This window comes from Acanthopagrus latus, chromosome 11 (genome assembly GCF_904848185.1).
Source record: "Acanthopagrus latus isolate v.2019 chromosome 11, fAcaLat1.1, whole genome shotgun sequence".
In the NCBI taxonomy this organism is placed as follows: domain Eukaryota; kingdom Metazoa; phylum Chordata; class Actinopteri; order Spariformes; family Sparidae; genus Acanthopagrus; species Acanthopagrus latus.
The window spans coordinates 13,087,755-13,113,596 of NC_051049.1; the positions used below are offsets into that span (position 1 = coordinate 13,087,755).

Consider the following 25,842-nt stretch of genomic DNA (forward strand, 5'->3'; position numbering starts at 1 on the left):
ACATATAAAATATCATAAAATGGCCAAACTCAGCTCAAGCACAGATGTCATAAAACTGTTTAAACTGTAACTGTAACTGAACAGATTAGAAAAATAAAAATCAGCTCAATTTAAGGAATTTAGTTGTTGTCATTGTCACACATAGAAATAGACACAGGCCTTTAGCTCAGATCAAGGTTAACAAAGATAAACATTGAGTTGATTAATTAAATAGACAGAATAAAATAAAGTCTAGAAAACAACGTGCTCTTATTTTCCAAACACACAGGCCGGACTTCCGGCGCAGCTGCGGTCATTTGCCGCTCTCTTGCCGCAGCGCGCCGCCCTGAGCGCATTCCTGCTGCAGACTGATCTCAGCGGACCACAGAAGCGTTCACATTCCTCCGTGAAGCGCTGAACTGTCCCAAGCTTCGAGTTGTTTCGTGTGAGCGTTTTGTTTGTTTGTTTGTTTGTTTGTTTTGTTTTTACCTCGGTGTCAGCGGGCTCATGACGCCTCAGCGGCAGTAACTGCTAGCCGTTAGCCGCAGGTGGACTGAGCGAGCGGACGGTGGTCGGGACTGACGGGTGGGAAACAAATGGACCGCGGACGAAAATCAGAGAGTGTAACGTTACCTGCTCGCTTTCAAGTGGTGTGACGAAGAGATTGGAGGTAAGAAGCTGTTGTTTCCTGTTAGTTAGACTCCAAAAAAAAAAGTCCTCTGAGGTAAACTTGTACTGTCACTGGATTGACCTGAAACTGTTCTCAGTCGGGTGAAAATCTCAACGATGACTGTCAGAGCTCCTGTTACACTGTGAAAGTGTGAGACTCCATTTCAGATTAACCTCTGACCTATTACGATGATTTCAAAGTAAGGTTTCCCGGGCTGATTTGGAGTAAGGTCTAATGAGAAGGAAGCGAAAACTAATGGGCATCGAACGGAGATAGGAAAACTCGGCAGGCGGTTACCTGTCGGTCCTTATCGTGTCATTAAATGCTGATTATTCATTGACAGTCTCGTTGCAGTGTGTATTTTCCCCTCGGCCATGGCGGGCTGTTGGCAGATGTGCCGACGCACCTGTGCGTGCTGTCTGTCCGAGGACGAGAAGAGGAGCATCGCCGTGGACAAAGAGATCAAGAGGATCCTCAAGCAGCAGAAGAAGAAGGAGAGAAGGGAAATCAAAATCCTGCTGCTGGGTCAGTGGCAGCACACACACACTCACACAAACACCTCTCTCTCTCTCTCTCTCTCTCACACACACACACACACACACACACATCTGCTCATCTTTTTACATAATGGTGGCATGATGATGCCAAAAGATGGAACAAGGGAACAATTAATCTGGTATCTTTTCTGGTTTCTTCACTCCTTCATGACTGCAGAATGGAAAATCTTTGGGTTGCGGACATTTAAGTACACCATCTTGGGCTTTGGGAAACACTGATCAATACATATGTGTATACTTGTATTATGGTTGCTTTGAGTTTGTATTATTACCTCTTTAATCTTATAAATACTAAAATCTGGGTTTTCTTCTACAAAAGTACGTAGTGCCCCTTTAAATAAACCAGATTAAAGGTGATACTGGAGAAAAATAATTGATAGGTGAGACTCACTCCCGGGTCAATCCCACCCTAACCGCACACTTGATGACCTGAACATGGGATTCAACTGCTATCCATCTAATCTTGTCTAAATTAAACCAACACTGGATTACGCTTTTTTTTTTTTTTAAACGAGATGACACTGCAAGCAACGCCCTGCATGGAAGTTTAAAAACTGCTTGGCCTGTTTGGTAGCCAGCAGCCAGCATAGAGAGAAAACTATGCAAAGTATGTGTGAATGTGCGAGTTGTAAAGAATGGGACAGGTCGGGATTGGCTACCTGAAAACACAAAGACAGAGACACAGTCCAGAAACCTACAAGGCCTACTTAACAACTGGTTTGATGACTCGATGCCTGGTTGGCATCGGCGGTGCTTTTAATGTTTTAATGGAGGCAGGTGTGCCTCGGCTGCCAGAGAGAGGATATTAATGGGTGGTAATATCAACAACAAGCACAAGGAACTTGAAACGGATAACAAAACATTCTCAGTTTATTACTGATGCCTCCATATGACCGGCGTGAGTGAGAAGATTTATATCCATATCCAGTCATTCTCAATGTCTGCCAATTGCCTCACAGAGGAAAGAAGCTGCTTTGTAATCTGATCGTTGACATCTCGTTTTTGGCTTGTTGTTATAAAAAAAAAAAAACCCACAAACATTACTAAGGAGTATTGATTACCTTAGCTTTAGCTCAACAAATTCACTACTAACAAGCAACCAAATCTGCTGGCTCTCTCAGCTGTAGGCATGTAGATAACAACTGTCATATCACAGTTATTAATCTGACGTAACCATATATAGAAACATTACTTTACTGCTGAGTATCCTGCAAACAGCTGTATTTGAAAAAAGGGAAATACAAAAAACATTTTTGTTCACTGGCTTTCAAAATGAATGCAAGCAATGACCAAAGAAAGATCTGCATTAGAGATGCACTTATTACAATGTATTGTAACTGAAATGTGAAGTGAAGTTCAGATCCTTCTTAGCACTTACACAGTTTTTAGCACATATCGAGGGTCTAAGGACGGAGGATGTGATAGTGATTTTGGGCAATATAACTGAAACTGATCTGATCTATTCTGGCATCTCTGGTGATCTTATTATGAAAGGTGAAAACTGAAGGAGCCTTTCTGTAATGCTCTATAATTGACGTGAGTGGAATATAAAGTTTTCCTGCTCTGGTTCAAACATGGATCTGTATCCTCTGTGGTGCTGCTCATACTACATTTGTCCACAGGGCTCGCCAGAGTCAACACAGAATGAAAGTTCCTTGTTGCTGCTTTAAATTAGAGTTGAAACAACTAGTTAATTAATCAAGGAAATGTACTGATAAGTTTGATTACTGATTATTTTTTAAATTTATTTTAACACTCAGTTGTAATGATTTGCTACTTTTCCACTGGCTTTGTCTTTTTTGAAACTTTCCCATTGAAAATTACTCTGCCAAACATGAGTAAACTGTTATTTTTTTCAGTTGTAACTCATTAACACAAAAAGAACAGAAAGACACATCTTGTGGCTTAAAGAGAAAAACAAATATTTACATGTAGTCTCACTTTAGGACGTATGGACAAAATGTATTTTTTGATAATAAGCCGTACAGTTCACACGATCACATAGTTAAGAAGTTGAACTGATGTTATTCACATTTAATAGAATTGTTCGTTTAGTGTTGTAATGGAACAAAATTCTGTATTCTTACAAACAAGAACCGAGAAGTAGGTTTTCAACTTCCGATAGTAATAATAATATCAATAACATCATTAGTCATTAGGATTATTTATCTTATTTATCTTTTTTTTGGTTAAACAAAAGTGTAAAAGACCAGCAAATTCATTTTAAATTAAATGAAACAAATTCTCTAATTCCAATTCTCACAAACGATGAAACAGATGGATATTCGACTTGACTTAACTGTAACCCACAGTACTGGAAACCACAAAGTCTTAATATGACAACAGTACAGCTGGTTTCCTGCACTGTTTTATTGTTTTATTGTGGAGGTGGGCAACCTCAACTAAAAGACTACATTGTAAAAACAAATACACTTGAAATAAAAGAGAGTGTAAAAGAGCAGAGCCAGTACTTGACACGTGCCATGTATTTAATGAGTCCATCTTTTGTTTAGTTTGTTATCAGTAAACTGACAGGACGCAGTCAGGATCTTCTGGGTGTTTCACCTCTGCTGGACAATATCCTGGGGGAAACCCTGCAATGATTTGGAAAGACAGTAACAATAATTTTGAATTATTGCCTTGTATTATTTCTTCCATCAGTGTAGAAAAACAGAAAAGTGTTCGGGAACCGGACTGTCAATAAATCATCTATCAACACAGTTTGGTTGGAGGATTACTTCCTACTCCTTCAATGCAGTGTTAGGAAATTACTGGAAAATGTAAACAACATCTCACAAACAGCATCGATCCTTATTCAACTAAAAAGATAACCTTCTCTCAAATACATTAAATACAGATAAAATAAAAGAGACTATCAAATATCAAATGCAGTATTCATAAAACTGAGGCAGTCTAAGAAAATAAATAAAGTTTTCATCTCTAGCGAAGGCTTTTTCCTTTGAACCTAGTTTAACCTCTGTGGCCGAAAATGAACACGAAGAGAAAATCTATGATAGAAACTTTCTGTTGAACAGCGTCAGTCAGTCACTTTCCTCTTGATGTGGTTTACTGATTTCCCCTTCAACTTGTCAACCCTTAACTGCACAAATACCTACAGAGTGCACGATTTTATAAATCCGATGGGCTACTGGTGGGTAGATGGTGAGAGATGATGCTATCATGACATTTCGTTAAAATTCACCTTAAACCTGGATTTTACTGCTAATGCTCGTACTACAGTGTAACTGATTGGATGAATCATTTGACTGCAGTGGTAGTGTTCGAGACAGGAGGTGGCCTACGACTTTACATCGCCTATATTGCAGTCCTGACTTCCCTCAGACTGCTTAACAACCATTCACAACGCACAAGTGAGCCTAACAACTTTGAGACTCAGAGCTCACACTGTCCTTAACAACTCTGTAAGGACACTCCCACACAGAGTTTGAAATCCTGCAAACTCCCCTCCAGTTAGAACTGAAGAAGCCTCTTGGATGAGAGGTGAAACGTTTTGTAAGAAACTGAAACACGTCCAGTTGCCTACGATATAGCACTTTTCCTCATTAATGAGATGTGTTATTTCACCCTCCAGCATCTCATCTGATATTAATCACAATGTTTAGTTTTATGACCTGCACTGCCCAAATACACAGATTTCCTGCAGTGTCCATGGATATACATGTGATCCATCTCTACTGTGATAAAAGCAAACGTCTGTCTGCAGTTTAAAGTGTAATCAGTTCAGACATTTACATGATTAATGTTATAGTGAATAAAGTTTAGAACTACACTTGGAAATTAGACTGTGATTAACTTGATTCACTGATTGCTGAAAATTAAGATATTATTTATTTTGCAGTTAGTTCAGCTCCTGTCTGTGCCCTACATTCTAACCAATCCTGTCTTTGAATATCTTTGAATATCTTTAAAGCGCAGAAATAGGAAGCATCTTTAATTCAAATGTTTAGAGCTCCTTTCTTCTCCCCTCATTTCAGACAAACATTTGCCAACAGATACCACTGTGGGGAAACTTGTTGGTGACTGTTTTTAAATGATCTCTATCTGTTGTGTAAACCACAAATCCAGTTCAGGGTCTTCAGATGAACATATTAATTTATAAATTATATTAAACAAAAGTGTGTTCCATCTGAACTGGGAAGTTGCAACGTTCAACAGCTGTGCAAGTTGTGGAACACATTGTTTAAAGCACTTCTGTTTTGTTAGTGTTTGATTAAGTCAGTCTCACTCACAGTACTGTTCAACTTCTATCTGTGTATTGCGTTTTCATCAATTGGTATCACTAATTATGACTAACAATGGCCCATCTAGCTAAAACTGGCATTCTGACGTATTGTACTGGAACATGGTAAATTTAGCTAAGTCAACATTCCCAGCTCCGACTTCTTAGGTAAATGGAACGTACCATAACACACATCTCTTGAATTTCCTCCGGGATCAATAAAGTATCTATCTATCTATCTATCTATCTATCTATCTATCTATCTATCTATCTATCTATCTATCTATCTATCTATCTATCTATCTATCTATCTATCTAACACACAGACAGGTTCAGTGAGGTAAATGCCCTCACCTCTGAGCTGCCTGTTCACAAAATAATCATTTTTGTTAATCATTAGTTCTCCTGATTGTTGCCTCAGGTACTGGGGAGAGCGGGAAAACCACCTTCATCCGTCAGATGAGGATCATCCACGGACGAGGCTTCTCAGAGGAGGAGAGGAAGACCTTCGCCAAATGTATCTTTCAGAACATCTTCACAGCCATGAAGGCCATGACGGGAGCCATGGCCGCGCTCAAAATCCCCTACTCCAATCCAGAGAACGAGGTACACGGACCAATGCCAGCATAAACGCTCTCAGTTACACGTGAACACACAGTCAAACAAACAAACACAGATGTCTACACAGGTGTGCGGGCATCAGGGCGAGTGCACTAAATTTAGTCAAGGGGATTATGTTCACTTTAAACAAGACGTGTCAAACACACCGGGACAGAAACACACATGAGGCATGTTGTGGTCTGTAAATAGAAGCTGACAAGTATCACCATGAACACACACAATCCCTGAGTAAGGAAGATGTTGCAGAGATTAATCACAGACAACATGGAACAGGACTTCTTATAATCTTTGTCAGGTAGAGTTCTCTTAAAACATCACACACACTGTTAATATCTTCTAATATGCTGAATGTCTCGCTGCCTTTCAGATCTACGCCAAGTGGCTACAGGACGTAAACACGGTGCAGATCACGACTCTGGAGCGGGGCTACATTGACGCAATCCGTCGCCTGTGGGCAGACATTGGGATCCGGGTCTGTTATAGTCGTCGCTGCGAGTACCAGCTCCTGGACTCCACAGAGTAGTGAGTATATGGAAGTCAGAGCTCTCTAAACTGTGCTGCACCCTGACTGAGCGCCATGAATCTGAGAGTATCACATGATAAAACACTGTCACATGGAGTTGCCAACAATAGCGCTTTTCACACAGAGACTCCGCATTATCTGCGCAGCGAAGGCTTGCAATTTCTCTGCCTTTGTTTGTTCACACTTAACCAAGCAGCTCTGGCATAAAGCCGCACCAGTGTGTCAATTCATACAGCGCTCCGGGGCTGTGGTTCCAAAAGACGTGACAGTGACATCTGTGTGTTTCTTTTCAAGGTGTTTGCCCCATGTCTAATATGTAATATTTATGTCTAAACATGTACTGCTGACTTTTTATAATCATATGGATGCAGATTTAATGTGTTGTGATTGGGATCCTGACTCACAATGCATCCTGGAAAGTGACAAAGTTAAGTTTTTCAATCTAAATTAGGTAATTACATAATCACCATCAGTAAACAGGACGCTGTCTGACTCTGTCACTCTGGGATGCTGTTTTCTGGGGGAAAGTTCGCTGAAGTCTCGGTCAGGAGGGCTGACCGTCACAGTGTTTTTTTTTTTTCATCACGAGAAGCTAGAAACAGTAAATGTTTCCTGTTTTTTACCTTAGAAATGACTGAAACGATAAGATATCAAAATATACAAGTTTTTGGGTCAATCGACTAAATGTATCTGCATGGCTAGAAATCAGAAGGAAATTGTTCATATTCAGCAAGCTGTATAAGTAGTGAAGTATAACTGCAGTAGTCACGTCACAATTCATGTACCAGCTGCGACATAGATACATCTGCTCCATCTGACCTTTGTACCAAAGCTCACAGCCTCTACACAAGCTTCTCTTACTGTAGATGTTTTACAAATTAAAATGTATAAAGTGAGAAGCTGTGTGGACTTCCTAGTTTACATTTTCTTTGTGTTTTTATGTGATTGGTACTTGAAAAGATTCTCTATATTTATTTCCTTTATTTCTGTGATCTCAAGAAAACAATCTTATTGTTAAATAAGTGATCATGTTTTCTTGCTAAATCCACATTTGTACCAGTTTGTTATTTTAGACTTCGAATTACATTATTATGTGATTGATTTGTTTCAGCTCCATGTGCTTGTTTGTCATTATTTGATGAGTTTTATACTTTTATACCATATTTAGCACTGACGCCACTGGAGGGGGCTAGTTCTTCACTGACTTGACAGTTAAACAGCCATTTTAAAACCACCAGTTGATCAAAAAGTATTTTTGGAAAATAGTCAGCAGGTTTGGGAGACGTGAATCATCTTTTAATCTGACGCCTTAGTAAGTCATCGGACAGACTGTCCCTGAGACTTTTTAATCTCCATGAGAAGATGTAACATCCAGAAGGTGTGAGCCTCACGCTCCAAGTGTCTGATGTGTCACAGAACAAAGGCTGCCTCTATTTTCTGTCCTTTCGATTGCTGTTCTGTCCTGTGTTTGCCCAGCAGCTCAATCATCATGGTGTGTTTATGATAAGAGACATGCAGTCAACATTAGCTAATGTCAGCTTGTATCAACACGAGCCATAAAGCGTTTGCCTGCACACAGGAGTGATATGGACTCACTCCCTTGTTGTATTTTTAATCACTGTTTTTTTTTTTTTTTTAATCATCACTTGTTCATCATATGTCTTGTCTCACTTCAGTTTGCTTCATGCTGTCGAGGCTGGATGTGATGTAAAGAGAGGCAATATGTTTTCACCAGAGCTCAGAAACGAACTTTTAAGCTCTGTTATAAAACTCGCTTCTTCTTCTTCTCTCTTTTAGCTACATGAATAATTTGGATCGCATCGCTGCCCCAGACTACATCCCCACAGAACAGGACGTGCTGCGAGTTCGATTCCCAACCACGGGTATCCACGACTACTCCTTCACCATCAAGACCATCACACTGAGGTGATCAGGTTACCCATCTGTCAGACAGATGAATCCAACACCGACACCATTCACTGCACTGGGGAAAAAAATACTACTGACTATCGCTGAGGCTTTGTCTGTTCACGTGTGTGTGTGTTTATGTGTGTGTGTGCTAACACGTTTACGATAAACCCAGAGAGTGACACCTCACTTCCTGGTAGGGGCTTTGTGTGTGTGTGTATGCGCGATCACATTTCTGATTGTGTCTCTACAAAGCCCCTACCATGAAGTGAGTTGTCGCTCTCTGGGTTTGTCTTCTCTTGGTATTGTTTCTTACTGAAATCTTTGTTAACTACAGCTAAGCAGACATCAAGGTTCACTTGAAAGAAACATTTTGTTCCCAGATTAAATGACAAACATGCTTAAATCATGAGGGATAGCACAGAATTAAGACTGATTGGTTTGAAGAAATACAAACAAGTCAGCAAATGTTTTTCCTTTATAGCAAAGTCATAATAATAATGAGAAAAAACATTGACTTTGGCTCTTTTTCAGATGAGGACGTGTAAAATAGGACCTTTTGATAGATTCAATCCAACTTTTTTGGAACAAATGTTGCTAGTGGGTTAACAAAGGAGCTCGTTATTTTTCCTGTTATAAGCATGCCTGCCAGATTTTCTTCATCACTCACAATGAGCTGTTGAAAGTGAGGAAAAAGTGGCAAGGCAGAGTTGTCGTCCTGTGTGAAAGCATATCACATTAGAAAGGTGACATGCTGTAAGTCTATGTCAGGAACAGATAGTCTCAGGCCATTAGCAGCCACATGTGCCCGTCAGAGCAGCAAGCTTTTTTTGACAGCAGCGATCAGTTTCCTGGGATTGTATTGGAACATAATATTTCAGGGTTTTGTCAAGACATTACACAATGACAATCATAACTGTTTAACCTAATAATAATAGCTTTAATTGGAAGACATTAAATCTGTTTCCCAAACTGTTTTCTTTTTGCCCTTTTTAACCGTCTCTTCCTATCTTCCTTCCTCTGCCTCGGTCTCTGACAGGATTGTGGACGTGGGTGGTCAGAAGTCGGAGCGTCGGAAGTGGATTCACTGTTTTGAAAACGTCACCTCGCTCATCTTCCTGGCCTCCCTCAGTGAATACGACCAGGTCCTGGAGGAGAGAGAAACCATTGTAAGAGCACCAAGTGTGTAACTGTGTTGTCAAAATGTGTTTATGCATCCCTAAAAAAAGGATTTCTTATGTTTCTATCCATCCATTTCCCTTGTTTCTTGTATCTTCACTGCAGTCATTTCATCCATCCACCAGCAGGTTTCACTCTTGCACAAGAAAATCTTTCTCTCTCTTTCTCCTCAGCCTCTGTAGCCCTCTGTCACCTTCAGTCTGTTCCTCCCTCCCACCCCGTCAATAAGCCGTTTATCTCTCCCAGCCACTTTTAAGTCCACCAACACATTCATTAACCTCCACTGTGGCCTGTGTGCTCCAGACCCCCCATAAACTCCCCCTGCTCCCTCTCTGCTTCAACCTCAGCCATCCAAATCCGCCTTGCCATCCATAACAACTCGTGTTTTTTCTGTCTTTAAGTCATAATCATCTCGGAAAAACTCAGTGGAGCAAAATCGCCCCCCTGTATTGAGCTGAAGTGCTGCTGATTCTGGTATTATATCTGACTCTGTGTCTATCTTCAGAACCGGATGCACGAGAGTCTGGCTCTGTTCTACACCACCATTCACTCTCCATGGTTCCTCAACACCTCCACCATTCTCTTTCTCAACAAGACTGACATCCTGGCTGACAAGATCCAGACCTCTGACTTGCAGAAATACTTCCCCAGCTTCACAGGTGAGCTGTGGATTTATGTGTTTGTTTGTTTTACTTTAATTGCAGTCATAGTAAAATGATAGCAACTGTTGGATTAGCCAGGTAAGTGCTGAGATAATTCATAGATTAAACAAAATGAATAGACCACAGTTTTTATAATCAATTTACTTAGTTTAGTAGTTTGCAGCATTTCTTTTAGTTTTTTAATATCAGTTTATTGATTCTGATTCTAGAAGCATAGAGTCACAGTGTAATATACACACCAACATAAAATGCTAAGTTCAAATAATTTATCACAGAAAGTAAAAGGTACTGTAAACTGACAGTATGACAGAGTTAACCTGTAAGACCATCAACCATTCACTTTAATGTTTTAATCAGACTAATGACTGTACCAGATTTTCGCAAAGGGTTTCTCTCTGGTGAATTTAATTTTGTCTAGATGAACACTGGGGGCCTCTCAGATTCAGAATTCTTGAAGTAGCTTTCTGGCTCACAGTGTGGATAGAGAAGTGGCCTGAGGTTTTTTGATATTTACTTTATACACTATAAATCAAAGACATCTTTGTTTTGGATCGTTGGTACAAATGAACAAGCAGTTCGATGGGTCAGTCCACACCTCTTCGGACTGATAAAACTCAACAGCTGTCTCTGACCATGTACGGTCCCCACTGGATGAATCCTACTGATTTTAGTGTCCTCTGGGCTTTTCCTCAAGTGCGGTAGTGCCCCAGTTTTTTTTCTTTAGAAAACTAAAACTAAAACATAATGGTGGTGCTGGGTGTTTTGTTAAAATGCAAAATGGTATTATGCAGAAGTCCTGAGAAGCAAGTGAGGAATAAAAATAAGTTTGGTCTAATTTGTGTTCTGTCGTGTGTTCACGACTTAAAATGTGAAGGATGATGTTTGCCAAAATTATTTAAGTTCCTTAAACATTTGTTTCCACTTGACTCTCAATGACATCCATAGCACTAGGATCCAAAATTTCTACATATTTAAAATGAAGAATTTTTACCTCACAAAATAAAATAGCATGACTCAATGATTCAGCCAAATCAAACCTTATGGTGGACCATATTTAGCCTAAAGACGACACTTTGGGCATGTCAGGGTTGGGTTAAAGGCAAAACTATGGAAGGGAAAGGTGGACCCAAACGCAGTACACACGGGAGGCAAAGATAAGGAGGAACAAAAGGCGAGCTTTAATTTGAAGCTGTTACAAAAACCAAAAGCAGATAAAACAGGGCAAAAGGCAAAGTAGCAAACAAGAACAAGACAAAGTAGCAAAAGAAAACAGCTAGACAAAGTACAAATCAAAAATCAAAGTTCAACTCAAAACATGGAAAACTCAAAACCAAAACATACCGAGCAGGGACAGGAGCAAACAGAAACAGAAAACAATGACCAGACAAGGAGTGAGGGGAACACAGAGACTAAGTACACAGACACTAATGACATGACGAGGAACAGGTGAGGAGAGAGAGGAGGAAGGAAGCCAGGTGTGATAATGAGGGGGAGGAGCACAGAGGAACACACAGAGGGAGCCAGAGGGGAGAACATAGGAGAAACTTAAAGGACACATGAGGGCATGGAAAATCAAAACATGAGACACAAGACATGGAAAAAACAAAACATAACACAAGACATGATACAAAGATGTAAATCAAATACAAGAAACCAAAAACCAGACACAAAGAACAGAACAACCAGAACAAACAAAAACAGGAGTCATGACAGGGCAACCCTGATTAAAATATAGCATTGTTATAGTGAACATTGTTGCCATGCTAGCATTAGTAGTAAACCATAAAGTAAATCATCACAGAGCTGATGGCAAGCCTGGGGGCGGAGCCTAGTTCGCAGCAGATTTCATCACCATCAACGACCACAATTGCATTAGTTTTCTTTAGGTGTGTATTTTCAGACGGAATCATGTCCAAGACTGGAAAAAACGGGTTGTGATGTGGTTTTCCTCAAGCCAATTTGCTTTAGTCACGCAGCTTTGACATCCTACATCTCACTGCAGCAAAGGAAATAAGGTATCTACCAAAAAATACAGTAAGTAAATTGAAAGAGCCCTGATCCCTGAATTTGAAAGGCTGTCCACCGCTGCCCATCGCTGTGCCAGTGTCAGCAAAGCCAGATATCATTATAGTATTTTTAGCTTGTGTTAATTCTTCCTTTCGCTCTTTAGACACAAACACACACACACACACACACACAAATAAAAACACACACACAAACACACACACAGTTGCAAATGAGTCACTTCCAGGTACTTGGTGTGCTTAATGATGTTGCTGCAGCCCGCAGCTCTGCTGGCGTGAAAGGCTGTAGAGCGTTGGCCTTACAGTCCCCAACAGCCCCCCACCACCCACCCTCCATCACCACCACCCTCTCTCCCTCTGTTACCCATGGCAACCTAAGACAGATACTTTGCTTCCCGCAAGCCATGCACCCCCCGCTTACCTCCGGGTGTACATTTGTGAGGTGTGTGTGCGCAAGGCGGGAATTTGTGACTGCTAGCAATTACTTGTGTGTGAGCGTGTGTGTGTGTGTGATCTGCAGTGCGCCCACTGTGTTGTACCATCAGCATTAGCAGGGTAAAAAAAAAATGACTCATACAGGGTCAAGCTCCTTGATGTCAATTTAACCTTTATGACAACTCTGAACAGTTCCCACCGCTCCTGCTGTTTGCTGCTAATGCTGTGGTGCTCCGTGTGGAGATGTGTGACTGTGTGGCCCTTTTTACTGCTGCTGTAACCACACTTGAAGGATGTTGTTGTTAAGAGGCCCAGCAGTACCATGGTGACACATTGAGAAACTTGAATTGGAATAGAGCTGAATTGATAAGTCAAAAGGATTACTCAAATGACAAAAAATGAATTAATTATCAGGCAAAAATTACAAATAATTCATTCGGTTAATATGCCCCTCTCTTGATTCATTGTTTTGTCTATAAAATGTCAGAAATTGGTGAAAATGGGCATTAAATTTTCCCACAGTCCAAGTTAATCATTTCAATAGCTTGGTGAGTTTTTTTTTTTCACTTTCAATACAAAACTCTGCTTTACTATCAGATATAAGAAAGATAAGTGTCAAATCCTCAAATTTGGGGAGCTGGTAACAGCAAATGTGAATATAACAATGAATCAGGTATCAAAATAGTTGCTGATTATTTGTTGATTGACTTGGATTAATTATTGCAGTTGTCTTTTCATATCATCGTTTATCAAATATCTTTGAGTTGTGGACAATCTGTTGAACAAAACAGCTAATTTAAAGATGTCACTATGGGCCCTGTGAACTTTTAGTGGGTATTTCACACCAATTTTGATATTACATAGATTAAATGATAACGATAAGATTAGAGATACGTGCCTTTGTTGATCCCGTTGGAGAAATTCAATTTGGCACAGCAACAAAAGGAAACAGTGTGCAAACAATAACAACAAGTACAAGTGCAAGGAAGAAATGGACAAAAAAAATAGAATAGATTAAAATATAATATACTCAAACAAATAGATAGAGTACAACAAAATAGAAATACCATATACACTAGATGGATCTCTCTTTGGTTTATTCGATAAACTTTGTGAGATCTGGCTATAAGCTTTGTAATCTTTGTCCAACAAAGTGGGAAATTGTGAAGCTTTTCCCACATTGTTGAGAATTATTACAAAAACGGATGGTGTGTCCTTTTTCCAGCCTCCCTCGTGATCCTGGCTGACAGAACTGTTGCATAAACAACAAAATATTGTTGGGGACTTTAAATGTGACAATCACGCAGGGTCACTGAAGGAAAAAATGCATTAATATCCTGAATGTTAACAGTAATTTCATCTCTATCACTTATTGTCATCATCGGTTAATCTATTGATTATTGTCTTTAATGATAGTTTAGGCTAGAAAATTGGGAAGCACAAGGAAAAGTTGACATCTTCAAAGAGCTTCAATTGATTGTCAGCAATCTAAAAAACTCTATCTCCTCTCACCTCTGACAGGTAAGAGGCGAGACCCCGAGGACGCCAAGAACTACATTAGCAAGCTTTACGAGCAGCAAGCCATCAACCGTGACAGGAGGGAGGAGCGAAAGACTCTGTACCCACACTTCACCTGCGCCACGGACACCAACAACATCCGCAGGGTCTTCAGCGACGTCAAGGACACAGTGCTGCTTAAGTCACTCAGGGACTACGGGGTGATCTGAACTTTGACTGGCTGAGTGAAGGACCTGATGAAGGCCAGCATTTAGTTGATTTTTTTCCTTGCCTTTTTAAATCCTGAACAATCAGATTGTCACCAATCCCTTGTTCTTTGGAGCAGGTGCAGGATGAAGGGACAGTTTGTACTCTTCTCTCTCCATCAGCACAATCACTAACACGCTCAGCCCTCCTCTTCCTCTTGAGGCAGAAAACGTGAGGACATCGAGGGATATTCAGGATCATCCAACTCCTAATCACAGAGCGAGACCCTGTAATCATCCTCATTTCTTTCAAAAGCCTTTTCTCGCTTTTGTTTTTTGTTTTTTTTTTTCCTGTGAAAAGATGAAGAAGTGTTTGGGTCATGCAGTGACTAAATTGATCCATAATTGAAGCAGGAGCAGAGATGCTATGAAGTGCTGTGCTGCCATTAACGGAGTAATGATTTTACAATTGGAGACGGGGTCATGCTTGGGTACACCACCCTGTCACACACGTTTTTATATGAATCCAGGTACACTCAGTTGTAGGAGATGCTCGCACACTGCAAACAGTTTCCATTCTGTACCAAATGTGGCTATAATGAGATACTGCACCTTTAATTTGAGACATCCTGTATCAGAGGACTTTCTCTCCGTGGATGTCACAGAGTCTTTGATTGTTTCACCTCAGAGTGACAAAATCCCTATCGATTAAATTTATCTCACACTGGCCATAGTTCTAACATATTATCATATTCAAGACATCTGTTCAGCACTGTCTTTATCGATTACCATTGCGCGTAACGTTGCGTAACTGCCTCCTCCTTCTCAAGGTGCTGTCACAGCAGTATGTGATCACACCCTTACATTAAACTCCAGTTGTTCACTGTTCCCCTCAGTCAGAACAAGCTGTGCGTCACTAACACAGAATCACAACACAGTACAGATTTATTTTATTTTACTGTTAACAAGTTTTGCATAGGTTACAGAACTATTTAAATTAATTTACTCCTCAAACAAATAAATATCATAGATTGCATTTGTCAAACACCAATTAAAGTGTGCTGAGGAGGCAGATATGATGTCTTTAGTAGTTTGGTGATAGGAGGATGCCGTCGTTGGCATCCGTTTTGTTGAAGTGTGCTAATGCGAAACATCCGTTAATAGTATCCAAGATGTTCATCACTGATGCCTCTCTGATAGGAAAAGATAAGCACATGAAAGAGATTTGGATGGTTTAGGTCCAAACGTGAAAAGTTTTCAAAGCTACAATGATCAATATTGTTAGATTAACAATGGATCACATGACTACTTCAATGCAACAGCAGAGATGGCTCATTAATCTTGACATAAACAAAACAAAACTCACCAAAACAGTCTTGGTTTGTCTTTTCAGGGTCAGACTCTGTCTTCTCAGAGACACTGGTTGTGCCTTCACATCACTGGACTCATTGTCCTGGTTAGAGCTGGTGTTAATCACCTCCATACTGTATCTTCTGTTGTCAAACCGACCTTTTTCAGTCCCGGAGGCTGTGTTCAGCCCCAGTCTGGTGTCCAGCCATGATCACTGGGAGCCAGACAAGCTAGTTGAGGGGAACCCTGTTGCCTGCACTCCCTCCGTGATCCAAGGCCGTGGTCTAGGCAGAATTTAGTCAGCTAAAGGGCCGGTAATTAATTACCAAACGGAAGCTACTCCCTACAGCCAAGGATAGCTACCCGTTATATTTGGATATATGGAGCTACCAGGGGCCTGTTGAAAAGTACTGTACGCTACATGCTCAGCATAAAACAACAAATAGATGAGCGGAGCATTAAGCAGCTCAAGAGCCAGATATTTCTCTCAGGAGATGGTGGAGATTCAAAATAGAACTAAAACAATATTTTATATTGAGCTAAGATTAACCATAATACCAACTAAATGAATGCCAATTTTGTTCCATAACTGATGGATGTCTAAACTGGTTGTTAACAGTTGGCCTTATTAAATATTAAAGGTGAATGATGTTTCTGGACTCTAGAGCTTGTTTCCACTGCCCTGAAGTGCCAAAGAAAATAAGCTAAATCCAGCTGAAGTGTCTAAATGTCTATTTTTCAATGTAATCTGTCAGATGTGCCTGTTTTGTATTTTTCAACTCTCAGTTTCCATACAGCAATAAAGCCAAGAGCAGCTTTCGGACAGTCCGAGTTGAAGTTTTTAGCTAGCTGAGTCTGTATTGACCTTGTATAGAAGATGCTGCACAACTATCTTCAACAATCTCCACTCAATTCTCCTGTCAGCACAACGCAATTAAGAGACTTAATTAAAATCAATACGATAAATATGAGCACAAATCACAGTTTGGGGCTGACAGGTTGTTAAAGGTCACGAGTGATTGGAACTGAGACTTGTTTGTCCTGCAAGAAAAACAGCTTGATTCACACTGACGAATTCAAATCAGCGACGGTGAAAAGGCTCCGTCAGGCGATCTGCTGGGTGAAGATGATTAAAATGAGGTGACAGTGTGAAGTCTCTGTGCGTCCTGCAGTATTTATACCGGTGTGTGAAGAGGGGGAATTTTATAATATTGATTAGAAGCGCGAGTCCTATCCCTGTGTGCGTCATTGAGTGTCGAGTGTGTGCTGAGTGGAAAATTACATTGAAATTCATTAAATTAACTGACCGTGATGTCTGAGCTAACATTAGCTCACGATGTGTCTGTTTTGGCTGCTGTGTTTTTTTTAACTGTACATGAAGTGTTTTGAACTCTACACACTGCTACACTTTGCATTCAGATATCGTAGCCTTATTGTTTAATCTTATTGATGCCTTTTAAACACAGATGTATCGTTTTACTGTATATTTACTGATGACTCCTGTACCTTTGATTGATTTTTGTATTGCTGCATTTTTTTATTATTGTTTTCCAACAGCACATAAACTGTGACTAGAGAGTGCTTTTGCTAGTGAATTACTTTCCATGCAGAGGGAGGCCTCTTCTCATATGGTGACAGTGGATTTTTGTGTAGACTCGGGTGGAGGACATAGGCAAATATTTTTTTTTAGTTAATATTAAAAACAAACTTTTGAACACACACTCTTATGCTCGCTTTTGTTTGTCTTCCTTGACAATGTCCCTGTCTCTCTAAGTCATGCGTTTCCTCCTCACCACACTCTGTGGCTCCATCTCACGCTCACCGTGAGTTGCAGTTTGCAGGTAACACAAGGTTTACCAAAGATTCACACGCGGTATTTCTTTAGTAATGCACTCATTTCCTTAAACCAATATCTTGTGTTCCCGGGAATCTATCCATAAAAACAGCTGTTAGATCTACGAAGGGGAAAATTTTCACCATGTTCAGAGTCGGAGAGTGTAGATTTTGACAGATGAGGGCAGTTCAGGCTTAACACAGATGATAACTGTTGAAACAGCCTTATTCCTCCATCTGGCAGAGGCAGAAGTAGATTCTCATTAATAAGAAACAGAGAAAATCGTTCTCCAAACAAAAATTTGGCCAGCTTCTTCCAGGGGGGATCTCTTTAATGAGCAACTGATTTAAAAAAAAAAAAAAAAGGCTTTTGTGGACAGATGATACCGCCATCCATCGTGCTCCGCGGCAGGTCCCATTTGCCGAGTTGGGAAGTTGTCTCGCCAACTTCAGTGTGTTCGAGTGCGTCAAGTCGGAATGTGGGAGCGCCTTTTAATGCCAAAAAAGAAGGTGCCTTGCATCGCTCAGAGCTTTTCAACAAACACTTAGACAGCTGTTTCCACTCTCTTAATTACAACTAAGAACAAAGGAAACTGATCATGTAAGTTGTGAAATATAATTAATTGACTTTAGATGGAAGTTTCTTACCACCAACCCAAAGTTTACTTTTGTCTGCCATGTTTCAGCATCATGATGTCGCCTTATGGAGACTGATGCTCATCTTTTTTTATAAAAGGAGCACTTGTGAGAGAATAAACTATCTACTATCTTCCTCCAGAATCACATTTTTACCTTTAAACAGTCCTGTTGTACTTGTCATAACTATAAACACATGTTTGCGTCTACAGAGAAGCGGTGGAAGCCGTCGATTCTAGCTTGTGCAAAACCTCAGTCAGAAACAGAATCAGTGAGTCAGGCAGACTAGACCGACACATTGAGCTAAACAACCCCTCTGTCCCTGCACTCTCTCTGCTACTAGGGCAGAAAGGGTGGATGGCATTTTAACAAGAAGTATGCATTGTGGGGGATGGCATTCCACTTAAACTCACCCAGGGTTTATATGCTAATTGGCTAGTTATGCACTCAGTTTCTTGCAGTTTAAGAGCCTGACAAAGTTTGTTTTGGCCTCTGTTTCACACGACTGAATTGAATCCTCGGAATAAACTCGCAGCACGGGCCGCAGTTTGGGACGGACCCAATTTTGCAAGGCTGACATTTAAGAAGATTGATTCCTCCAGGACTGTGTGTTCCGGTCTCCCTAAAAACTCGTCTGTGCTGAAGATGAGGGGATTTGACAACAGGTGGGAAGCCAGGGCTCAGTGCCCTTTACTGATAATGAGGGGCTTGTGTGTGTGAATCTCAAGCAACATACCCACACTGTTGTTCTGATCAAACCCCCTGCATCTCAGCTGAACATGGGCTTATACGGTGATGTGCTGAGCGAGGGGCAAGAAGTCCAGCGGCGTGTGTGATCTCCTGTGCAGAGGCGGAGCTGAGATGTGTGGCGCAGGTTGGCCCGTGGGCTGTTTTGAAACCTATTTTGCTGCCTGGTTTGTTGCTATGGACTGCCTGATGCTGATAAGAGTTGGCCAAAGGTTTTTTTTTTTTTTTTTCCCATTTCCACCAGTGTTCCCTTGAAACAGACCCACACCTGCTGTGCACTTATCAAACATACGCCCCACATATACAGATACATGCACAGATACTACTAAGGCAGCAGGACACAATAAACCTGTCAAGATTAACGTGTAAAAATAGCGGCAGAAATGCAAACACCTGCGTAACACAAAGCCCCAGCTTCAAAGTGAGGAGACTGTACAGAATAGGTGATTTGTCGAAGCTGTGGTTAGAATCGAACTGCATCACCATATATTGCGAGATGTCGTCGTTACTGTGTACCACCTATGCACCTTTTTCACTGTGGCAAGGGAGACGTGTTTTTCAAAGGGTATTTTAAAAGCCATTTCAGCATTTGGGCACAAAGAGAAAAAAAAAGAAAAAAAAAAGCTGCTTATCAGCCCAAGAATTGAATCAATTTGCCAGCATGAATCATCACGCCGTGTCCCAAAACAGCTCAAGCAATTGCAGTAGCAGCTGCCCCTTTGTAGCCCGAATCTCCCTCGCTGTGCGGCATCTCGCACACATTGCTCAACTCAGAGGGGGCAAAGAGTCCATCGACAGAAAACCTACAATATCTTGACCTGGTCTGACAAGAGTCGCTGAGTGACGATCAGGACTGAATTAACAGGAGTTTATTATTAGCTTATACAACCCAAAGTAATGTTGCAGCTAACTTCTGTTCGTGTTGTGCTTGTGGGGTTATTGTTTGTTGTTGTCACAGCTAATAACGCAGCTGCAGAAAATGATATCGTGGGGAGAAAGAGAGGGAAAAGTATTTATTCCAATTCTGCGCTCCCCGCTCAGCAGCACCTGGCTCGGACTGCATCTCGTGCATTAATGAGTTTTCGAGAAACTGCCGTGGGCCTTTGGTTTATTAATGTGGAGGAAGGAGCAACACAAAATGTTCCCAATTAAAATGAAGATGAACTGCAGCATCGGGTCCCCTGTTGCGACTCCACTGTGGTCTCTAACTCTCCGCCATACAGACAGGCCATTAAGCAATAAAGGGTGCTCTGATCCCACACATCATCCTCCATGGACGCTGTGTGTACATCAGAGCCGCGAAGCTGCGCGGGGTGGAGGAGGAGGCTCAGATGGAACTGAACCCATCAGAGCGATTTGATGTGCCGAAATGACTTAACACGCAAAATTCAAGTTACGGAAACCCGCGTCACTGTCGTTTGGATTTGTCCGTTGCAAAGGGAGAAAAATAAGCAAAGAACATTTATGTCATACCAGCTCACCAGACAAGTTGAAATGTCAGTTTAGGAAATGTTTCTGCAAACCCGATGTGTCAGAGGCTTCACAGTGTTGACAATTCTGCAAAAACGTGTCATATCGCACAGGTGGAGGGGATGGTGGTAGGGTGCCTCGGGATGATTTCCAGCCGTGTTTTTGTGGGGACAGAAACCTGGATTTAAAGCCAAAATGTTGTGTTTTTCCGAATCCTAACCGAGTGATTGTACCTAAAACTAACATCAGCATAGGCCCAGGGTTTACATAAAATAAGATTGAAAACTGAATGTAAAGAAACGGCATGTTGCAAGACTAACGTAGAGCCCTTTTAATACTACTGACAGCTCAAACGTGTCATACATATTTTCATACAATGGACAACAAGTTTTGTTCAACTGGCATGATGTCTCCGTGCAACAGAAGAGCCTTTTGTGTCTTTTTCATCCTCTTTTATGTGGCACTCTGCATGGTGCCACTCTGATCACTTCATCTACTGGAGCACAAAGCAGAAAAGGCAGAGAGAGGCCGCCGATCATCCGCTCTTATCTCCCTTGGGGCTTAATGTTAAATCGTGACACACACAGACACACAGAGATGTATCTGAATCATCCTCCCGTGTAAAAAACTTTACAGCAAAGTTTCAAACGAAGTTAATTTTTTTTTTTTTGTTCCAGTCGGGCAAACTCTGTGAGCTATACGCTGTTTACCCCATTATCGCTCCTGACCGCTGACACCAAATCAAATGGAAAAGTACACACATATATATTTGTTGCCGGGGGGAGACGTTGGCGAGATATGAGATCCACATCAGGTCAGCAGCTTGGCGCTTCTAACTGGAGAGGTTTTGTCTCTGTGGCCCACTCCTCTCCCTGAGGGAATACATCGTCTGGTCTGGTCTGGTTGAGAGCCACGGTTCAGTCTGTAAAATGGCTTAAAAACTCTTCGTTGTAGTCATCTGCAGGAGGGAAAACCCAGTTTGGCTGAAACAATAATGGAGGCTGGAGAGGGTAGATGTGGAAATAAGGCAGCATTTTTAGCGGACACAGAAACGTCAGTCAGATTTAGAGACCATTATCTGTTTGATCTATTGGTACAATATTGTTTTTGGATGACAGAAACGCAGGCATCTTAGCTCAAATGTCTCACGTTCAGGTTTTATGTACTGCAGCTCACTGCTGCTGCACCACACATACCCGGTTTTAAAATGATAAACGGTACATTGAGTGGTGTAAGGTAGGCTAACCCTGAAGTTAGCACTGGTTGCCTCGACAAAAAGCATATGAGGATTGAAGCAAAGGGCCCCAGGCAGGTCCCCAAACCTGGGGCCACTGCAGTGAGGACCATGCCTCTGCACACGGGCCGCCCGCTCTTCCAACTGAGCTAACTGGCGCCCAGCTATCTATCTTTAAATGTAAGCTCTGCTGCCGATAAATGACTGCAGGAATAAATAAGTTTGCTGATGTCACACAGCTGCAAATCGATTGCAATTTTTGTCGCCACAAACTCTGATTTCAGCTGCTGAAGGCGACCCAAATTACCAATTTCAGGCAGTGACTGCTAATTAATTACACCACACTGCCACGAGGTGAAACCAGCAGCTGCCTCCCATGATTTGGATCATGATCAGCAGCAGTGGTGAGTGTGTACACACTGTAGCGAGAGAGACTAAAAAAATGCCATCATAATGGTGATTCGGGTTAGACTGCTTCTTGCAAAGGATCCATGGCAGTTGTTTTTTACAGCTGCGTTAGAATGAAAGTGTGTGTGCTCTCGTGCAGCATGTGTGTGTACTTTTACCTGTGTGGCGTGCATGTGATTGACTGAAGAAGCGAAGCCTCTCCACATGTGAGTGCTGCTCAGGCTCCTGAAATGTGAAAGAAGTAATTACAGCATTCAGCAGTGCATGTAGCAAATGCAGATAACAGCGGCTCCCTGAGAAGACTCTTCAACAGCGACTTTGCCAGTCTGTCCTGCACAATTACAGGCTGAGGAGAATGTGAGACGTCTTTAGTGAACCACTTAAAGGACATTAACCGTGTCTGGCTCTCCACTGATGCACACAGTATGGTAACTTTGTATTCGTACGGCATTTACATTTAAAATCCCTGACAGTAAATGCAAAGGGGAGCTGTGTGGACACAAATCGTGTGCAGCCGGTAACAAGTCAGTTTCACATTTCACTTTCTCTGTGGTGTTTATTTTTTCTCCTAGTATTTTTATAGCCTAATTACCTCTCGGCTTTAAAAGTCTGTAATGACTCATAATTTTGCACTCACACAGACGGTTGCATCCTCTCTGTAAATACATAGCATCGTATTAATTTGTAGTAATTGCTGAAATTAAGGCGCCGCCGCCGGGCTTTCAGCTGATGTTCTTTTTATGCAGTTCATTAGGCTTATATTCTCAAAAGCACCCACGATTTTAATGTCATGTTTTTTTTACGCTCGAGGAGTTTTGGTCCAGTGGTCATCTGATTCCTTATTAAAAAAATATATAATAAAAGGAAATCAACTGCTGTTTGTATCTGCAGTAGATGGCTTTGTGTTGTGCTTATGTTCTCCTTGTAATATTTGATTAGGCATGTATTTAATAAGTTAAACATGGCAACTTAGATTGTACAAAGAAGACCAGAAAAGTCTGGAGTGTTCAAAAGACTTGCTCTTTGGTAAGAAACACAAAAGTCCAGTAAACAAAGATCCGAGGCACTCTTCCAGCTAAAAGGTCAAAAAGCACGTACACGGGTGGCTACTACATGGTGAAATCCTGAGAGAATAAACTAACAGCACTAACAGCTCTCTTCAGGATGTGAACCAAAGCTTGAATTCCACCTGTTGCAGGCAGCTATCAAAGGAGCTCTGTATAGTTTTGGAGAAGAAATTCAAACTCACAGTTTTGATATTCACAATATTGATGAAGTACAAGCTCAAAGTTAGAAATATTTATTTTGCCCTGACTGAATAAACAAGCTGTCCTCAGAGGAAAATAAGGTCACCAGAAGACTGTTTTGAGGCAAAAAAATGTGACGGGGTCGACCAAACATAGTCAAACAGTATGAAATTGTGTTGTCCTTTATGGACAGCAATAGAGCAGCAACGGAGAGAGAATCGTGGGTAAGACAAGCACAGTGCGTCGGCATTACTACACTGCTGTGCGGTTTGTGAATGGAAAAGCATTCTGACAGTCTGAAAGGAAGGGAGGTTATTCGTGCTATTGTCTATTGGCTGGCTGCAGTGCTCGTTTAATTCTGACATTCATCCTCACGTCAGCTACTCAAGCTTTCTGATTCAAATTCATATCGCATTCATACCAACACTAAAACATGTAACAAATAAAATAACAAATATTGACACCAAACTAACAATAAACATAATAAACATTCTGCCTAAAGAAATTCAAATACAAAAAAATGCACATGAACTCAAAGTAATCACACTTATTTTCCACACAACAAAAATTGTATGAAAATAATATAACTCAACATACACATTCACCATACTCTTGACACTCACATTCCTTCACATTTAACACACACATTTCATTCAAATTATTTACACTTGATTCATATACTCAAGACCTTTCTACCACATACACTACTGATCTTACACTTGCACTTAACTTCCGCGTTTAGCATGTGTGGCGTGACCCCGCACATGTTAGCTAGCAACTCGAAATTGAACTCCTCTGAAAATATCATCTTTCTTCACCGTGTACTTACAACTGACTGACTCAAAATCTTGACACTCTTGAAAACATAATGTTACCTCATACTTATGTCTGTAACTTACTAAAATATTGTAGACATCCGAAATTCACACAGTACCTATCCAACATGGCAACCAGCCTTCGCGGTACGCAGCTTTACACTTCGGCTTTCAACACGGTGTAAACATCTCAAAACATACAAAAACCTTCCGAAACGATTAATATAGTAGTAATATTACATACACCATTGAGCTAAACATAGAAAAACGAGTTTTATCATACCTGTGGATGATATAGTGCGAGGACAAAAGCTAACGTCTTGCTCAGGCCAGTGCTCGTTTATTTCTGAGCTGCGCATGAGCAGAGCACGTAGCTGAAATCGCCCTAGTGTATCCACAGCAGCACCAGAGCGCCATTTACTGATGAGTTTGGGTATAACCGGTGTTAGATCATGTGTCTGTTTACATCAAAACTAAATTAAAAAAAACAAAACAAAAAGAAAACCCACTACACTAGGCTAGGCTAACTGTCGCCTGGCTACAGCTTAATGTCAGTGTACAGAAATGAGGGTGATATCTTTTTTGCTAAACTCTCAGCGAGACAGTTAGTGAGTGCATTTCCTAAAATGTTGAGCTGTATCTTTAGATAACTTCTTTTAAAAGTAGTCAAACTTTTGATTTTCACGTTCTCCTGCCCTCACTTGTCGCCTGAGGTGACTTTAATGCACTCCTGTAGAGGGAGTTTTCAGCTGGTTGAGAAACAGCCGCAATTTAACACTGATCCTTGCACCTGACCTGCAGGAGCTAATGAGACCATCAGTGAGAAGATCGGTTATTCCCATGGGTGTTATAGTTATTCTTAATGCCTGTCCCCGGGTTGGATTCTGACATATCAGGGTTGGATAAGTTCTAACATTAAAACTTTTTTTTACATTTTTTTTTTTATGGCTGACTGCTGAGGATGAATTAAAGGGGTTTCTTAGCCTGAGGAAAGAAGCGGCTCTGTAGTATGGTGTTTCTGCAGAGAACTAAAACAAAGTTCACCTTTTTTCACTCTCGTCATCTTTTTGGAACAGCGGCTGCCAGAATTAAGTTCCTTGTAGTATCTTTAAGCACACACAAGAGCTAGCTTCAGCCACCTATCTGCCTGACGACGGGAATGACTGACAGAATTCCTCACATACTCACTGAAGTCGGTCGCTCAACCAGTGTGTTATTTCTGCAAGCCAGCTGCAGCGTGTGACTGCTTATTTAGCCTCAAAGCTGCAGGGAGTTTGCAGGTCTGCGTTTCCTCCCAGCGAGAAGTAATGAGAATTACAGAGACAGATGGTGTGTTTGAGGTGGCCGATGTTGCCACCAGCACATTCTACAAGCTGGGAGCCAGAAAGAGCCCGAGTGCCACAAACTTCAGGTCCCGGGGTAACAATTTTCCCCGAGCATCACGTTATTGCGCTGTGCCGAGGCTCAGTAGTGGGCTCCTCGGGCTCATGTAGCCGAAATTAACCAAGATGATTCCTGTCGCCGTAATGTACACAACAAGTTCAGTATGTATGTATGCAGTAAAACATTTAAATTAATGTTTAATGAGAATTAACTGTCCA

General features: G+C 41.2%; 1 protein-coding gene and 1 long non-coding RNA gene across 4 annotated transcripts; one reads left to right on the plus strand and one right to left on the minus strand.

Moving 5' to 3' along the window:
• Positions 1 to 277: 277 nt before the first annotated feature.
• Positions 278 to 17,432, plus strand: LOC119028443 (guanine nucleotide-binding protein subunit alpha-11-like). 2 transcript variants are annotated; one of them, XM_037114437.1, is made up of 8 exons: positions 278 to 649; positions 993 to 1,174; positions 5,868 to 6,052; positions 6,435 to 6,589; positions 8,388 to 8,516; positions 9,538 to 9,667; positions 10,183 to 10,336; positions 14,320 to 17,432. In XM_037114437.1, exons 2-8 carry the CDS (start codon positions 1,024 to 1,026, stop codon positions 14,523 to 14,525), a joined length of 1,110 nt encoding a protein of 369 aa, XP_036970332.1. In that variant the 5' UTR covers positions 278 to 649; positions 993 to 1,023; the 3' UTR covers positions 14,526 to 17,432. The 2 variants fall into 2 exon arrangements, with proteins under 2 accessions (XP_036970332.1, XP_036970330.1); XM_037114435.1 differs by having other exon boundaries at positions 1,004 to 1,174.
• Positions 8,959 to 24,676, minus strand: LOC119028444. Of its 2 annotated transcripts, none has more exons than XR_005077708.1 (4): positions 24,525 to 24,660; positions 22,338 to 22,404; positions 21,299 to 21,538; positions 8,959 to 9,646 (listed from the first exon to the last, which is right to left on the minus strand). It is a non-coding gene; the product is annotated as an uncharacterized LOC119028444 (long non-coding RNA). The 2 variants fall into 2 exon arrangements; XR_005077707.1 differs by lacking the exon at positions 8,959 to 9,646 and adding an exon at positions 15,570 to 15,694 and having other exon boundaries at positions 15,868 to 21,538; positions 24,525 to 24,676.
• Between the last annotated feature and the right edge of the window lie 1,166 nt (positions 24,677 to 25,842).

What these genes read in the sequence shown, in the direction of transcription:
- LOC119028443 (XM_037114437.1), top strand. Translation starts at nt 1,024, where the DNA reads ATGGCGGGCTGTTGGCAGATGTGCCGACGCACCTGTGCGTGCTGTCTG. An exon ending in CTCCTGGACTCCACAGAGTA is followed by an intron (nt 6,590 to 8,387) that starts GTGAGTATATGG and finishes TCTCTCTTTTAG; the next exon opens with CTACATGAATAATTTGGATC. An exon ending in ATCAAGACCATCACACTGAG is followed by an intron (nt 8,517 to 9,537) that starts GTGATCAGGTTA and finishes GGTCTCTGACAG; the next exon opens with GATTGTGGACGTGGGTGGTC.